This window comes from Amblyomma mixtum, chromosome 3 (assembly GCF_055824585.1).
Source record: "Amblyomma mixtum isolate Tamu chromosome 3, ASM5582458v1, whole genome shotgun sequence".
NCBI lineage: Eukaryota > Metazoa > Arthropoda > Arachnida > Ixodida > Ixodidae > Amblyomma > Amblyomma mixtum.
The window spans coordinates 34330409-34348921 of NC_143014.1; the positions used below are offsets into that span (position 1 = coordinate 34330409).

At 43.5% G+C, this 18513-nt stretch overlaps 1 protein-coding gene across 1 annotated transcript; it reads left to right on the forward strand.

The window, feature by feature from the left end:
* The first annotated feature begins 3468 nt into the window (after positions 1-3468).
* Positions 3469-17065, forward strand: LOC149349628 (uncharacterized). The gene is made up of 4 exons (XM_089578663.1): positions 3469-3704; positions 5344-5404; positions 5465-5630; positions 15888-17065. Exons 2-4 carry the CDS (start codon positions 5374-5376, stop codon positions 16000-16002), a joined length of 312 nt encoding a protein of 103 aa, XP_089434789.1. The 5' UTR covers positions 3469-3704; positions 5344-5373; the 3' UTR covers positions 16003-17065.
* The last annotated feature ends 1448 nt before the right edge of the window (positions 17066-18513 follow it).

Below are 18513 nucleotides of genomic sequence, written 5' to 3' on the forward strand. Positions count from 1 at the left end.
GCCGTCTGGCGTTTTGCTGGCTGGCTCTCACGAACATGCGACCCATTAAAAATGCGTACCAAAATCACTTCGACAAATACTTTATACAGAATATGAAAAAATTGGCAGCGGCTGAGCTGTGGTTAAGCCGGGATATACAAGCGAAAAGGTTACGCTTGGTTTGACGTCATGGCTGTCGCAGTTCGCGCACCATGCACTGGGAGCACCACGATAACGGTGGAGGCGTTCGGCCGTCCACACACTGCCTATACGGAGGCGGAGGAGGAGACGCGCGTGCAGTGAATACGGTTGTCTTAGAAGGTTTCTTTAGAGACATATACTGTGGTGTCCATTCCTTTCGGGTGTACACCAAGATATGAAAGACAGGCATTTCCTTTCCTTAAAACCAATTTTCATTTCATTTTCCTAAAGGCCCTTACGGCGCGGTTCGGGTGTCCACCTAGATATGAGAGTTTCCTGGCACACTCTTTGTCTTTTATTTATTTTTTATTTCTGATATTTATTTCTTTCATTTCTTTTTTTACTCTCGTTTCTGTGCTTATTTTTATTTTTTTTTATTACGGAGTCGGCGGCCACCTGCGCTGCGCGTGACGTCGCTTGCTTTCGCGCATGCGCAGAAGTGGCAAATCTGGCCTCCGGCTCACGCGAAGCGCGGTGTTCACGAGCCTAGTGAAGCTTTTCGCTTTAAAATTGGAATGGAGTATAAAAGGAAAAGCTGAGAACACCGACTAATGCGTCCTTAAAGATGACAGCAACATAATGCAACAATGTGCGTTGTACAGGCGTGAGCTAATGTGGACAGACCATGGCTCCGGCGGTTAAATCAAGTCGGCCTTTAACATTCCGGAGCGCCGTTGTTTGACGCCGCGTTCTCCGCTACTGCGCGAGAGCGCCAGGTCCAGGACACTCAACGATGAGCGCTCCTTTTCGTCGCGACCGTCAGCAGAAGAGTAGCCGAACGCCACACTAGAAATTTATCAAGCGGGACAGAACACCCGCGCGAGAGCGAAGTTTTTCGGCACTCCAGACACCCTCATAATGAGACAGACTGATAGATAATTATTAACCAGCCCTTTGTATCGAGGTGGTGACAAATGTCACCTAGCCATTAATTCCTAGCGCGCTCAGTATCATCGGGTTAACTGCTAATTTTCTCCCGGTTTTTAAACTACTCCATTTACCTTCTAGCCGCCGCGGTGGCTCAGTGGCTATGGTGCTCGGCTGCTGTCCCGAAAGACGCGGGTTCGATCCCGGCCGCGGCGGTTGAATTTCTTTGGAGGAGAAATTCGAGGCCCGTGTACTGTGCGATGTCAGTGCACGTTAAAGAACCCCAGGTGGTCGAAATTTCCGGAGCCCTCCACTACGGCGTCTCTCATAGCCTTAGTCGCTTTGGGACGTTGAACCCCATAAACCAAACCATCCATTTACCTTCTCCACCAATCTTCTAGTCGTCACTTGCTTCTACTTTTTGAAAACTGAGCTCGCCCTGGCTATTCCGAAACCCTAGTGACGGTGGCATCGAGCACTGAGGGTCTTACTGGATAAGAATATTTTCTATCGTCTTTCTGTCTTGCATGCTGTAACAGAAAACGTCATCCCTGGTGCCAAATTTTTGCCGGTAACACTTCGTCCTCAAGCACACAGCCCTCGCCGCGAAGAGAAAACCACTTCTTCTGGGATTCTCACAAAAGTTTTCTCTTTTAATCTTGATTTAGCCGTCCTAGAGAGCTCCAACATTGGCTTATCCAGCATTTTATTTTGCCAGTGAGCACTTCCTGGGAATCGCAATTTCTGTCTAGTTCCATCTAGCTCCATCTGCCATCTAGTTCTTCGCGTCCATGTGTACGTATAGTATCGACACTTCATCGGTATAAGTGCCTGAAAAATTTTACCACCCATCGCTTCTCATTCATATGCCTCAACCTTTCTTCATACTGCCCCTTACTTTTTGCCTTACGTGTTTCGAATCTTTGCCATCACATATCACTTCGAACTGCTTCATTAGTAGTGTTTCCATCTGCCCCCAAGACAAGCCTACCGACTATCTGCTTTATTTCAAGTGCCGAATTTGTTGCACATCCTAAGCACACCACAGCGTTTGCAAATGTCAAGCCCGGTGCCATGCGCCTTTCCAAATTCCCCGAATAACTTCATAATTGTTAAAACCCCATAGCGCGCGATTCTTCATGACAGCTGCGTTTTTTTTTTGCTTTCTTAACTAACTTGCTTTTTTGCTTTCTTAACTATAGGCAGCTAAGCTTTTTAGGGTGATCGTACCAGACTCATAATTATAAACCCTATGACTCCCGATTTTTAAGCGTTAAACCTCAGTCCTAGATCCTCTGAATCTTTTCCGCATGCGAAATCTTGATGGCCTCTCGCGCCGTCTGCTAGAAGAACGATGTCATCGGCATATAACAATAACTGTATGCGACTTGTCTCCAGTTATCCCTTTCCCGCCACGACATTGTAAGCACTAATCCGTTCTTTTCTAACTTCCGTTAAATCTCCCTGATGTAGAGCATAAATAGGAGTGGCGATCAGCGACATCCATGCCATAGTCCCTTTTCAACGTCAACTTTTTCTGCACTTTCTATTTCCTGCGAATTTTGCAGCTACGTCGTTCTGCGTGTAAATGTATTGCAAAAAAAAACATATTGTTTCACTGCCCACACCGGCTTTTTCCAGAATTTGCCAAGACAGTGAGTGGTTTACATTGTCGTAAGCCCCTTTGATATCTAAAAACGCCATCCACAGTGATCGTTCTTCACTTGCAGCATTTCGATGCATTTCGACGGCCCCGTGTCGCAGAAAAGCCGATGTCGGCGTTGCCGTCGGTGTGACGGAAAAATCCGGACTGGTCGAAAAGGTGGCTGTTACGAGAGGCTCCCACAAATGGTGCCAGCCACGCCGCCGGCACATCGGATCTTCAGCGATCGGAGCAACCGCGAGTTAGGTAGTGTTCCTATATGTGCTGCCTCTGCGCGCGAGCATTACAGCAACACTACCGTGAGCAACGCGCCAAGCGCATGGGCCATCGGCCGCAGTCTTCCTCCTCACCCTCATATAAACGCGGAGCAGACGACGACACCTCAATAACTAACAAGCGTCGCCTCTCAACCTGCTGTGCAGCTGACCCATAGCTTATCCCTAGTAGCCACGCCTATATAGCCTACGCAGGAATCGCATCCCTGACTGTCGGGTTGCGATTCAGACACACTACCGCTGCGCCAGGCAGACACGCTCGTACGGCTTGGTTAAAGCGGGGCTGTATACTATGTACACTGTAAGAAATGTGTGTGAAATGACAGGCATTTTTACGGAAATTTTCTGTTGTCTTACAGAGAATATCTGTTTTGCGCCCTTAACAGAAACACGTTCACGCAAAAGAAAGTAATTTTCTGTTTTTGGAGCCGCAACACGCCCATTTCAACGAAAGTTGGTGACGTAAGCACCGCCGTTACACAAAAAAGTATTCCGAAAAACCTTTGCTACTTTTCATCAATTACGTTACATATTTTAAGCGTCAAAAAGTTTCTATGCGCAATATTAGCGCGCAGAATGAGAAGCAGTACTATTTGCTGCGATCCTGCATTCATCGATTGACGGCATCATGGAGGACGGCATGAACGTGAGCCGGGAGCTAGGATAATACCGGCGTGCTGTGTCCGTGATTTTCACCGATCAGACCGTTCGCACACAAGGTGAGTGGTGCGCATTTTTACCGGCATTAATGATACGCTTTTTGTCGTCTTTTGGGAGTATTGTTGCGGGCTTGTACTGCTGTTGAACAGGGCAGTGAAGATAAATCGCCGGCGGACATTGAGCGTGCCCACCACAGCCGCTTCACCGCCGATGCGTCACTGCTGCTTTACTGTGTCTCACAAAAGGTGCACAGAGCGCGGAAGAGAGAGGAACACAAGCGAGAAACACGAAAGAGTGCGATAGTTTGCGGGAAAATGCACAAATTTTGCTTTGTCTGGAGATATGCACTCCTAAAAGAACCGAGTGAGTAAGCGCGGGAAATTTTAGGCCAGGGAAGTACGCGATTGGTTAGCGGAGGAGGACGTCAAAGAGCGCGGGATTTTCAAATTCGTTTCTCGTCTAAGAAAGGATCATAAGTGTACGTTGTGTCTTTTTATTTTTATTTACGTTTATTCATGCCGGTACAAGTAATGCAGTAATTGTGTTCATTTTGTAAGATTTAACTGATCTTATCTTTGGGCCGAAATAGCGTTGCACGGGTCAACGCAGGCTGAAAAGTTTCTACACAGGCGTTTCAAATCCCGTACTTGCGCTGCCACAGGGAAGTTTTTCAATGGCACTGATGTCAATGGAGCCGACATTCGAGATTTTTGAGCGCCTTCGACACTCGAGCTCAGTCCGTATCCTCCAATGTCAATCGCATCGCTTCGGCCAGCCCGTGGAATAGGTCAAGGGAGGAGTAACTTTATGAAAGATGGCCAAATTATGCATATTAAAATACAAATTAAAAAGGGGGGGGTGGAATCCTAGGCTAGAGGCGCGAGCCACCGCCCGATACGAAGGGTTAAGCCACTACCATCCATACATCCGCCTGCCCACAACCGTGCCGCGCGTGTCTGCTTGGGCTCTGTGGCTGTTGAATACGATATCTGCTGCTTGCGTTTTTCTGGTGCTTCTTTATTAAATAGTTCGTGCACTCGCTAAATGGGCGCTTCGAAATAACAGTACACCATTCAGCATTCACTACGCGAGCTCGAACTTTCCGCAGCACTGCGCCGATCACGACGACTGCGCACCTTAGTACCTCGTACTATGCTACTTAAAACGTAGTCATTTACAAACAGTTTGCTCGGTTGCTTGAGATAAAACGCAAGCTGCGCTCTACTTATGTTAAATAATTCCCCTGTGACCTAGTAGTGTGACATTTGAGGGGGCTGGCAGGTTCAAGGTTATTCACTACCGGTCGGCCGGATTAACTGCACTGCGAGGACAGTCTCTTGACACCACTCGATGGAGGGCCTCTTTTGCTCTTAAGAGGCATTTACACTGTGTTCTTGGGCTGCATTTGACTAAAACGGTGCAATGTTTATGTATTGTACATAATCCAGCACTTGTAAATGCCTATGCTGATTTTTAGGGCCTTTATATGTGGTTGACGCTTATTTGTATACACTCCAAAGCATTTCACCACGCATTGTTGGGAAAAATAACAGCCTGAGCAAGCGCAGAAATGACTTATTTATGCTTATACTCTGCTGAATGCTTATGCTTATTTGTAACTGGTTTAAAGTTGCAGCTTTCACATGGTGCTACTTTAGTAGACAATTCTTATACGCATTTAACTCCCTCTTATGCCAGGGATCTTCCAGTGATGACGACATCGGGGACATGCCATGTTCTCCTTTCATCATTGCAAAAGGTATAACTCTGTGGTACCGCACTCGGGCGAGCATTCCTGATTTAAAACTTGTTTGTGCAGGAGGCAGTTTCCTTACTGCGAGGCGCTTCACCATATGCACCGACACCCTGCCAGTGATGCACGCAGCCAACCCATGCCAGGCTTTCAAGCTCATGTTTTTGGTGCACTTTGCTTTAAATGTTGTGTACCCCAAGGAAACAAGCCTCTGCCTGGAGTTCACACAGCAGTAAGTACCTATCTCGCTTGTTAACTGAGTTGTGATAACCTTTCTTGTTTTGGTTTTGCCACTTCTCAAATACGCAGTGATAATAAAAGTTATAGGTAGATACCACTTTATCATAAGACCTATTTATGAAAATGCTAACAAAGTGCAAAAGCAATTTTTTAAAAAGTAAGAAAATGTTTGCTGAACCCAGGCAATGAATCAGCTATGGAATGAAATTTTGCTGCTGCTGCTGCTTGGTTAATGCAGCTGGTAAAATAGCGGTCTGAAAAAATCTGTGGAAAGGAAAGACAGATAAAACTATTTTTTGTGGAGTTGATCTTCAACCACTTCTTCACAGATTATGGCTATACTACCTGCATTGCATGGCGCCCAGTCACTAATATGAAAGGGTTGGAAGGGGTACATGGTACTATATTGCGTCTGAGATTATGTAGCAGTATATGGCTATTTTGGTGGAAGTCATACACGTTGCTTGCTCATAGGGGTCATAGATACTTGTCCAGAGGAGCACAGCACCTGGGGGAGAGGATTTACTGAAGAGTGTATATGTGCATGCAATGCCAGTAACCCTTTTGTGGCCATGTAACCATCCATTGTTTATGGATAGATTTGAATGTGTCGCCATGCAGATTTGATGGATTTCACGTCGTAGATGGTACTTCGCAGAAATTGTCAGCGTTCTTTCGCTATTAGTAAGTACGAGGACTTGTGTTCATGTAAATGCGATGAACTTTGTGATGGTTTGATCGCATTTACACTACGGCTGCTGGAGCTTCTTTGATCTCGAGCTCTGACAGCTGATGTGGTTCTGGCGTTATTTGGAGGGTATGCTATATTTTGTATTTTGTTTTTGTATTTTGTGGTGCTTAATCGGTGTTCGGATAGGATAATTGATGAGGATTTAAATATTTGTCCAATGTCTGGTGCTTTTCATTGCTGTATTATGTGGAAACACATTTGTCTTGTAATCTAAGCCAATTTTTAATACTCTGCACTTTAAAATAAAAATTTGAAATATGAACACACTTATAGTGGAGACAACTTATGCTCAGAAGAATAAAGGTTATGTTAACCATTTGTGTTAGAGAAATGGAACAGAAAAAGCAAAGATAGCTTCATAAGTCGCATTGAAGCTGGACTTTCTTCAAGAAGAAATCAGCTGCCTCAAATAAGAGCAAATCTATTTTGATTGTAGCTTTTGAAGTTTCAGTATGTAGTTTTTTGCTGTGAATAGATCACGTATACTGTACATTACCATTGGCCACTGTGTTTTCCCGTCTGTTCAGTATTCAGAGGATTTTGACTTAAATAGTCGGGGAAACCATGGAAAAGTCAGGGAACTGGAAGAAAGTAGCTTGCTTGACACCCTGGTTTAGTGGCGGGTCATGCATGGTGTTTGTACTTATCATGTCAGTCAACATGACTGAAATCATGGTGTAAGTGTACAAGCCTTTGCAACCACAGTGCTTCATTTTTGCAGCCAATGTTATGAGCACACTAAGTCAATGAGGCTTCCTTGTTCACGTTAGCAGTCATTTTGTGAGTTCTGTCAAAAAATAATCTTCTTTAGCTCCAGCATTTTTTGGAATTGCATTCATCTGCTAAGTCTTTTGTTTATATAACTCACAATGGGGTTATTAAATAGAGCAGTGAAATTTTTGTATGGTGTGCTCTCACTACTGACTGCGAGAGTAGGCTGTGGCTAAAGGTACGCCGGATGGACCCGGTGCATTTCCTCCCCTTAGTACGTTGGGTAGACCCGGAGCATTTTTTTTCCAAATACATCGGACAAATCGGACTTTTTCAAAGTCCGGCCATTTGATTCTTGCCTGGCAGTCTGCTCGATTTACTCTCATAGTTCTCCTTTGAATTCTATGAGCATTAGTCATACCTTGGGCTCAAGAATGTTTACTCACTGCCCGGCATGGGCCAATTGGTGTTTGGCGCACATAATCTGAGAGCTCCATGCAATGAACTGCTTGATCGCATGACAAACACCATGTTCTCCGGTTGCACCGTTCACCACATGTCGTTTGATTAGGGTGTGTGAACTGCAAAATTATTCCTGGCTATTTCCATGCAGCATGGTGCACATGTGTGCTTTTCTGTTGTGCGCTGAAGTCCGCTATGTGAACTTGAAGGTTTGTTTACTTGCGACGATCCGCTGTCCCTCAGTCGAAGCTGAGTGCGTGTGCAGGATCAGTGCTCCAAATACACGTGTGGTGTGTGGCATTGGCTGAGAGGGGCCCATTGGCTCATGCTAAGCTCGAACCACTCAATATGTGCAAATTTCCGCCTGAAAGACCAAGCAGCGAGCTAGGCACTTTCCTTGTATTCCCCTCAGAAATGTCAATGTTGGCCCGGAAGTGGTCTGTACATGCTTCCTGCTTTGTGGTTGCTCCTCCACAATGTTCTTGTGTATTGTGGTGGAGTATCTCTTCGAGTCACCTAGGTCAACGCTGTAAATAAATTCCCCATACTATTGCTTTTGCATGGCTGTGAGGCATAATATAAATATTTTAGAGATGAATATTATATCAGGCCGCCGCGGTGGCTCAGTGGTTATGGTGCTCGGCTGCTGACCCAAAAGACGCGGGTTCGATCCCGGCCGCGGCGGCTGGAATTTCTTTGGAGGAGAAATTCTAGAGGCCCGTGTACTGTGCGATGTCAGCGCACGTTAAAGAACCCCAGGTGGTCGAAATTTCCGGAGCCCTCCACTACGGCGTCTCTCATAGCCTTAGTCGCTTTGGGACGTTAAACCCCATGAACCAACCCAACCAACCAATATTATATCTGGTGATAAAAAAGAGCTAGCATTATGTTTCTTATGTAATACGGATAGGTGCATCTAGGAATATGCGTGCTGTGCAGAGCATAGACGCTCGATCTAGCAAGCATTCTGCTGTGCTTCAGTGCTGGTGATAACTTGCTTAAATTATGAGCAGAGCTGACAGATTACAAGACCAGTGCGACAGCACCAAGCTGCTGGTGCACGCCGCATAGCTTGCTGCTTATATATGTGAACTGGTGCGAGCGATGGTAGTGCTGTATATATGCACGTGCAACCGGGTGTGAAGACATATATCGGGGATTTTTTGGGAGAGCTGGGCTTGTTTTACGTCATCTGAATGACAGCCGGCGATATAAGAATGGGAAAACTTCCATTTGAAACTCCTCACAAGTCACAATATGTGGCATGCAACTTGCAAATGCTTCGCAGAGAAGAGTGTTGCACGCAGCAGTAGTGCACTGGCTGGCAGCATCCACTATCATGTTGGATGAGATTTAGCCATGGGCCGGCAGCTACATCCTCCATACGCTCAGTGAGAATGAACAGTCTGTGAGGTGTATCTTTAGACACTGCAGCGAAAGAAAAGCGGAAATTAGAAAAGCGGAGAGTTTAGCTAGGCTTGTGTTGGATACATTGTGCTGCGGGAAGGACGAAAGAAGAAAAAGATGTAAAAAATTCTTTTTACACTATATGATATATGCAGATGTCTCCAGAGATGCGGAAAAGAGGGAAGTGTGCTTGGTATGCGTCCAATGTCTCATAAACAATGGCCAAGGGCAGATCTCTGAATGACATGCAACTTTTCATTTCCAGCAGTTTGTAGCTTTCATGCCAGTGCCCTTGCATGGAGTGAAGGACCCCATATTTAACTAAGTAATCAGTGATGACAGTTACCAAACAGCGCTTTGCCAGTAGCTTCCCAGTCTGTGTGCACAGGCGTATACGGTAGCAGAACAGTCCCTCAAAATACACAGTGATTCACAAGTACCACCTTAAGATGTGTCCCAGCCTCTCAGTAAGTGTAACCCCTGCAACATTGTGACATTGCCAGGTAATTTTGGCAGTATCACGTTGCCTCAGGGACGACCTTACCGCACCTTGTGTGAGCCCTTGCTGAGGCCCATACTTGCAAAGCCTCTCATTATTTCCTTTTGTTTATATTACCTTTTTACATTGCAATTTTTTTTCGGTATTTTTCAGAGGGAAGCCTAATTGTAAAACAAAATTGTGCTTTACAGTACATTACCGCAAGCTGTGCCCTTAGATGGCTGTAGCCTGAAGGGATACTGCAAACCAATAGCGGCACCCGGAAGTCGCCACCACAATGCCACCGAAGGTCACGGACCACCGACTTTGCAAGCAGATAGTACGGTTTAAAATATAGAAAAGCAAAGAGGCTTGCCACTGAAAGATGAGTTTAGTTACATGAACTGAAAATGCTGACACCTTCAGCTCCTCTTCTAAAAGTGCAGGCATAAGCAAAACATAGATATTATATGTCTGATTAAAATTTCTTTAATAAATCAACCAGTCCAAGGGACATAAATAGAATGGGCATCAAAGTGACACAAGTAGTATAGTTATTCAAAGAGAAGTGGCAGCAACAAGATCCCAGTAATGAAAGGACTGATAAAGTGCTTATTTGGTAAGAAACAGTCGCATAGAGTGAGCTCCCGACTTATCCAAGAGAGCCAGTTGTCGCTGTTGCAGTGCCCCAGAAGCACTTGCACTTGCGTTACGGGGAAAAAAAAACAATACTTATTAGATGGCGCAGCATGATGCACTTTTCCCCAAGGTATCTTTGCCACCATAGTACACATTCCTTTTCCAGTACTCATGAAATTGCTAGCCAGAAGGGAGGCATCAGAGGCAAAAAAGCACTCACTTCAGTCATTTCATTTTCTGTGAAATGCTTGATCACATTCTTCACCATCACGTGAAATATTTTATTCTAATTTGTTTTGCTGCAGTAGTGATCTACCACATCTGGCACACACCTAAGTGCTCTTTTATGACTTTGTCGTATTAACCAAGAAGCTCAGGTAATCGCAGAAAGTTTTCATTGTTTACAGTGAAAAGCTAGAGCAACACTTTCTGTTGGGCAAAGAGCTGCACAGAAGGCGGCAACGTGGATGCTGAACTGCCAACTTTTATATCAGATGAAACGGGGACAGCTATTTGTACACCTTCCTAGCCGTCAGATGCATGACAAAAAAAGCTAGGCAAGGTCCATTTGATATGAAAGCTTGTATCACGGAACACCAAAATAAGACAAAAACATTCGACAAGGAGATTTTTTTAGGCGGAAAAGACAGGGAATGGGCCAGCAAGAATTTGCGCAGCTGTATCTATGAAGCAGCAAAAAACCAAAGGTTGCGAAGAATGGCCAACAAGAAACATGCCAAAAACCACGATGAAAACAAGTGAAAAAATAAGACATGCTCTTAAAGGTTACAAGTGATAGAAGAGATAAAGAGCTCAGAGGGCAGCAAGTAACAGGCCAAAAAGCTAAAAAGTTAAAAGTGATAAAATTTTACAATGAGGGAAAAGACGAAGTGTAAAACCAGGAGCAAGTGGTGAAGGCAAAAAATTAAAAAAATACTGCTGAAGGCCCAGGATACACATGATGAGACAAGTGTTGTGTAGCTAAAACCAGGCATTGGATGGCAGGTAGGCTAGTTCTTTTTCTGATAATGAGTAATGCTGCCATCTTGGCATTCACTGTCGTAACTGTAAAATTTTGGAAACAGGACGTTTATCCGAATTTCAAAGAATGGAATTCATAGCGAAGAACAAAAACTCACTGGCTTGTGAAATCATCAAAGCAGGCAAGGTACTGGCAATGAAGGACCAGTGCATAAGGAAACCTTCAGTTTCATTATTTGAAGAAGTACCAGCCTATTTGTCATGCAATACCAGTTTTTATATATGCAACACTTGTCTCACCATGTGCACCCTCGTCCTTCAGTCGTATTTTTTATTTTTTGCCTTCACCACTTCTGGTTTTACATTTGGTCTTTGACCTCATTGTCACTTTTGCGACTTTAATCTTTTTACCCTGTTGCCCTGTAACGTTTTTATCACTTTTATTGGTTTTAGCTTTCAAGACCATGTCTTGTGCACTTGTTTCCACCCTGGTTTCTTCCATGTTCCTTGTTGGCCATTCTTCACTAACTTTGCTTTTCTGCTGTGTCCTAGAAACAGCTGTGCAGATGCTTACTGATGTATTCCCTCTGTTTTTTCAGACTAAAAAAACCACTTGTCACATTGTGTCCGGATATCTCCTCATATGGTTTCACCTTTTTTTGCCATGTGTGCTGACAGGAAACTGTACAAAAGTTGATCATTCAGTGCTTCAGTCCATGTGGTCCTCCTTCTGTGTAGTCTGTTGTCATTTTTTTTTTGCCCTGGTTCCTCACAGATTGCAAAAAGCCAGTCTGAACAGCCATGAAATATCGTATATGCTTTTTATCTTGATGAGGTGCTCTAAGACATACTTGAAGAGTTTCTTCGCTTGTGCCATGATGAGTTCATGCTCCTTGTTTGTGCATTTGCTATGCTTCATTCTTAGACTTGCCTCTGTGGAAGCTTGATATGGTGTGAAGTGATTTGTCAAATATTCGAGGCTTCTAAGAATCTGTGCCATGTGCCTCCAGTCTTTTATCCAGTTGCCGCTGGTGATTACATGGGATCCCTGTCAAAGAGCTTGCAGCAGAAACAGAATACTCTGTCTTAATAAGTTAAATATCCAGCGTCCACTGAAGACTGTTGTTTTTGAGGTGTCTTTGAGAAACCTTGTTTAGGATATATGGTAATGCTCACCTAGGAGAAATTGATTAAAAGGAAAGGATTCCCACTGGAAAATATTAAATAACAGCCATGTTGAACCTCATTTCTTAGATGAAAAATGTTCAAGGAATACATGGTTCTAATGTACCCCACCCCCCTCCTTCAAATCCCCCCCCCCTTCCAGTTGCACCCATGAATCTGCCCCTGCAATAACCACTAAAATGTCTTGAATGGTTGTAATATTCGGTCACGGACGGGACCGGCCGGATTTACTTTGGTGTTATCGTAGTCAACATGTGTTACGTTGGTGTACATATCCGTGAAGCAGCAGAGAAGCGGTATCCAGATTTTTAAGTTGTGCGTTAGTTTCCTAGAACCATGAGTACACTCCACCTGTCCCACTTTTCATGCAATCTCTCTTCTCTGGGTCGCTGTGTTTCACGATGCTGGCCTTCCCAGGGCATTTCCGCTTCTTTTGAAACCATTATTTAGCTCATGAAGCTGATGTTTTAGTGTTGCCTGCTCCGCTTTTAATAGTGACTACAAAAAAGCCAGCATAACAAAGTTTTGATAGCGTTAAATTGGGTGACAGGAAAATTGAAACCTTTTTCCAGTTGGATATGTAGAACTATGGGCTCACAGTAACTATGGGCTCACAGTCCAAAATCCTGTGAGTCTCAAAGATGATGATTAGCAAAAAGCCCAGTCTACATTTAGGTCTGTAATTAACGCCTAAAATCAAGCAGTGCTGCTCTGCAGCACTGGGTGCCTAAAAGAAGAACTAGCTATAATGAAATTCTCACAGAGCAGAGCATGCACAAGGGCGAGAAATGGTGCACACATTATTTCCTACCACCATTAAATGCAATACAGCTTGACACAGTCAGATGTGTTCCGATTTAGATAATGCACAGGGCGTGCTGAAGGCAGTATTAAGTTCACAGATGGAAAGAATCTGCACAACTGAGACGGGACAAGGGCTAAGCAGTGAACTGACAAAGCTCTCTTCTAAGCACAACTGTCCTCTCCTACCCCTTTCCCTTCTGCCGCAGCAGAGCTTACAGGTGGAAAGAATGTCATTTAGATGGTCCTGCCCGCAACAAACGACACCTGAAACTATGCCGCGTCTGTAAGGTGCATGCACCCTTTGCAACCCTCTGCAGTAGCGAGTTATGCACTCATTTTGGCATGCTTCAGGCATACATATTGTCTCCCTCATTCTGAAGAGCTCTGGAAATGTCTCTTTTGAAGGTCAAGGGACCGAGGGAAGGCGGGTAGAGGATGGGAGGATGTAGCATAACACCCACAGGGCAACTCAGCATCCCCATTTTGGTGACGTCTTGTGCGATTGCACCGGTCACCCTCCCCTAAGGCTGGCATTGCTCCCACTTGTCGGAGACAGGTTCACTGCTAATGGGAAGTTTGGGTTTTTTCTCTTTTGTATTTTGATTTGCATTCATTTGAGCGTGAACTGTTAGGCAATGCTTCATATTGTGACTATAGCTGGGTACAACTGAAGAATGCAGCAGCAAATGGCCCCTATGGTGTTGAATGATTCTGACGACTTCATTGTTAATTCCCATGCACTTGCTAATCCATCACACCAGCTGGCAAAGGGAAAGGATAAACCACAAATTAGCCAAAATAACCACAACATCGTAATGGTTGGTTGGTGCCGTCGACTGGAAGACTTCATTTTTGCGGTATTTGAGCCTACAGTCTTGAATTGTATACTATGCAAGATAACCCATGCATAAAGCAATGCATATTGTTGTGGCATATACCTCGCTATGTGTGCCTCAATAAACTGGCTCCTCAGTAAATTACGTGAGGATTGCTGATGAGAGATACAGCATTGTTATTGCTGCATTTGACATGAAGCTTTCTTGATGGGTGCGCTGTAAGCCGCACATATTTCTTCCAAAGTGCATCTGTAGGGGGAATTTATATGTGGAAGGAGTGAGGAGCCCAGGATGCTGTACAGACACGCTCAGCTGTGTTGACTAGCCTCAAGGACTGCTATGCGCGATAGTGAAAGTCCTTGCAGCCCAGTTTAAACTGAGCATAAGCCAGGATACTGAAAAAGGCTGTTAGTACTTGCATTGTTGAGGCCTGCATGTGAGCCGTACTAGCGGCGTATGGGGAAAATGCTACAGCACTGAATATGTGCGACTTCCAATGCTCAACGAAAAGTTTTATTCGAAGCTATTGCTTAATTTTGTTTTGATTCTGCCTACAGAGAATATTTTGTGTGCATTCTGCATGTGTCTTTAGCTGGGTTATTGCTTGAGGTTGTGGTCAGAAAAGTTTTTTACTCAGGGCAGCAGGCACTTTGCACTATTCTTGGACAGTGGAAGCTGAGTGCAGGTCTAAGAGGGTAACGTCACATTCACGTAACAGCTTGCTCTGCAGCACTAGACCTCATTTTAGACTTGCGTATCACTAGTTGGGCATTAGTAATACAAACAAGCCTCTGCTCAGTTCTGTTAATTCCATCACCACTAAAATGTGCATATCCCTCGTCATGCATCTGAATCTCTGTAAAGACAAAGCACGTCAATATGTGCTGCAAACTTACTTATTACCTGTCAAAAGATTTTTGCTTACGGCTGTACTTTCGGGTGACACAGAATAGGCATGCTGATTATTCGGCCTGTGTATACATAGACATTGCTACTCTGGTGTCAGAGAGCGCTTTGAAGGAACATTGAATGGAAACTGAAGTTGGCCTTTGTCGAGAGGCTACTGTCTGATTGCAAGGAGACTGAAATGGTGCTTTTACAAGCTACATAAAATGAAGAAACAAAGTGCAGGTGTTGTCATCATTGCCTCATTTTCTAAGTAGACTGCAATCTACTGACACGTCAGATTTCTGGGTGCAGATAACAAGGCCCTCCTAAGCAGCCCCGCAACTAACTTAAAAATGTGGTCATGAAGTCTTTTTCGGCGTATACATCAGAATTTGAATTTAGTGACCGGCAAATTTCTAAATGTAGTTTTCTCAGCAATAAATGCATTTTTTCGCTGCCACACTGACATCAACAAAATGGTTTGATTCGGTTTATTGGGGGTTAACGTCCCAAAGCGACTTACGCCATGAAGGACGCCGTAGTGAAGGGCTCCGGAAATTTCGACCACCTGGGGTTCTTTAACGTGCACTGAATTCGCACAGCACACGGGCCTCTAGAATTTCGCATTCATCGAAATTCGGCTGCCGCGGCCGGTATCAAACCCACGTCTTTCGGGCCAGCAGCCGAGCACCATAACCACTGAGCCACCGCGGCGTGCAAGAAATTGGGAAAATGCAGACAGAATGAATTTTTCCCAAGAACAACAGGTTTCATGGAGTTGTTTTTGCATCCCTTTAAAAACTAGTGTTGGAGTTCAGTGAGCAGCTTTCATGCAAGTAACAAAACACTATGGTTGTTAAAAACCTTATTAAAGTGAACATTTAGGAAAGCTTTATTTTGGCTTGAAGTCTGGTTTTGTACTGAGTACTAAAGACTACTGGATATATTCACTAGTGCACACAATGAAACTGAAATGTGGGCTACAAAGGAATTAAATTTTGGGGTAGGTGGAGGGGTGCAGTCTTCTTGCAATGTTTATTATTTCTTTGAAGACAGTATAGATATGCTCACTGTCCGAGGAGTAACAATGTTCTGTCCTTGTTTCAGGACCATTGCAGCTGTGAATCCTGTCCGGGGAACGAAGGCAGAGCACTCGAAGAAGAAGCAACACTGCCCCTCTTCAAAAGTTGCTTCCCTCATCATGCAAGACTTTGACTTTTAACTGTTGTGAAATTTGACAACTTTTTAAATCAATATTTTGTGTACGCTGTGATAAACCAAGCAGCCTGTGGCATGACTTATCATGCAGTAGTCACAAGAGTGGATGTACTATGTATAGAGAATCAATGTTATATGGTTACACTGGTAAATCAAACAGCTTGTGGCATGCTTTATGTCCTGTTGCTTCTATCTCACTTCATTTCGTACTAGTGTCAGGCAAGACACAATTTGCTTAAGATGCCTTATTTATGCTTATACTTGCTGTTACACTTGAGTGGCTGGTTGTATGAATTGTAGCACTACTTTCTATCTTGTCTGTGTTACTTTTTTCATTTTAAAGTTATTGTAGTCTCAAGATAAGACGTACTAACTGGAGTGAAAAAATGTTTTGCAGTTAAACTGTGATAAGGCAAACAGCCCATGGCATCCGTTATGTCCTGTTGCTTTCATCTTGCTGCTTAATGCAGCACTAGTCATGAGCAAAGCATATTTTTCCAATACTCTCCTTTTGCGTATTCTTGCCATTAGTTTAGTGACTGGTTGTGTTCATTGTTCAGGTATTATTACTCCGTGTCGTATTCATTGTATTGTATTACTATTTTAGAGTGAATCATGCCATTCTGTATGACAGAAAGGCACAGGTTTCGTTTCTACTCTACTTGCCATTACTGCATATTTTGCATGCTTTTACTGTATGCCTGTAGTGCAGGCAGGGCAACGTAAGTTTCTTTTTTTCTTCGGCCACCCTCCTACCGTTTAATTTAATTCAGTGATGCTGGAAGATATTACTGTATAGTAAAATATCAGCCATGATTGCATTGTTTAACACTGCATATTTTCCAATATTCTTGAATACTCACTTGCCTTTGCTTGTGATTGTTTAAAAGCGGTGAAATATTTTATTCTATTGAAATGTGGCAGCAGTCCTAATGTTCTGTATCTGTTTTTATGTCAGTCATTAAAAGATGACGTGAAAGAAATAAAGTGTGTGAAATAACAGAACATGGCGCTTCACAGAAAATTTCTGAGTCATGAAAAAAAAAGCTGTTAAATGACAGAAAATATGGTAAGAGAAAATGGAACATCACAGAATTTTTCTGTTAGCAGCAAATCGAAAAAAACCTGTGAAATGACAGAAAAAAGTAAAAAAAGAAAATTTCTGTCACCCTCACAGACATTTTCTGTTAATTGCCAACAAGAAACCCTGTGAAATGACAGAAAAAGTGAAAACAGAAAACATACAATAACAGAAAATTTCTATCGTCTTAACAAAAATTCTCTGTTAGTCGAAAACAGAAAAGATCTGTAAAATGACAGAAAAAGTAAAAAACCGAAAACATAGCATAAAAGAAATTTTCTGGCAGGCCAGCTGCCAGAAAATTTCTGTTTTTTTCAATAAATATTTTTTACAGTGTATGTCGCGTGGTCTTTCAGATAATGATCGTGATTGTGAAAGAGGAAACAGAGTCCGTGTCTGCGTGAGCAAGAGGAACCGCTGTCGCGTCATACCCTTAAAGGCGGAGCTTAAGTCCCCCAACTTTTTTTTTTAATAACGCCGAACAAGCTCAAGGTGTGAAAAGAAAACATGCGGCCGATAAACGCCGGAAGACCACGCGCGTTGCTTTAGGCTCCTTGATTCTTCGCTATATTTCAAGCTTCTTCTGGCAATCAAACAGCAGCGCCTGGACATACCTGTACTTCAAAATTAAGCTTTACTCATTTAAAACAAAAATACCAAGAGCAGTACACAAAATTCATTATTGTAAATCGATTATGTGGCCAGGCGGACATAAAACAGTGCGAATAATTGTCATCATAACCTGAGTAATTAACTAAAATTCATTAAAGTAGCTGTTTGATCACTGCAGTTAGCGCGCATGTTTGCATTGTAAACTTATTCCCCTGCCACACAGGTAAGTTTAATGATACTTTCACGAAGTGCACTTACCGTGAATTAATGACATTATCGATGCGCGATGTTACACATCAAAAAGATGTCACACGTCAGTGGCAATGGATGTTGCAGCACCTTATGGAAATTAATTTGTTTTCGCGTAAATATTTACAGATTGCAATTTCATCTCAAATCGAATTACTACATTTATGTTTTATTTCCGCATTTGTACAAAATGCATCACTATCTGAGACAAGTAATGCACCATGCTACACGGGCGTTTCGAATGCCTTCCAATCGAATATCATTCGACTCAACTCCCGCCTTGGGCTGCTACAAGAATTTTTGAACGACATTCGGCTGAGATACATTCGAGTCAACGGAGCACCGCGAGGGCATTCGAGACTTTGGAGATGCCTTCAAAACGCAAACACAGCCAACACTGCCTGCATCGCTTCGCCCTGCCCACAGCAGCGCCGTACGACTGCACTCAGTACTATTGTTTACATCGCTGTATACAAATAGCTGGTGCTCGTTTGTGTGATATAAAACGCTTGTAAGCTGCGCTTTAGTTATAATATGGTTCTAGCAAATAATCTAACTGTTGCACCGATTGTA

Bases quoted from the DNA above. Each gene is read 5' to 3' on its own strand.
- LOC149349628 (XM_089578663.1), top strand. From the start codon at position 5,374: ATGCCATGTTCTCCTTTCATCATTGCAAAAG. The intron at 5,405-5,464 runs GTATAACTCTGT...TTGTTTGTGCAG, and splicing joins TCCTTTCATCATTGCAAAAG to GAGGCAGTTTCCTTACTGCG. The intron at 5,631-15,887 runs GTAAGTACCTAT...TCCTTGTTTCAG, and splicing joins TGCCTGGAGTTCACACAGCA to GACCATTGCAGCTGTGAATC.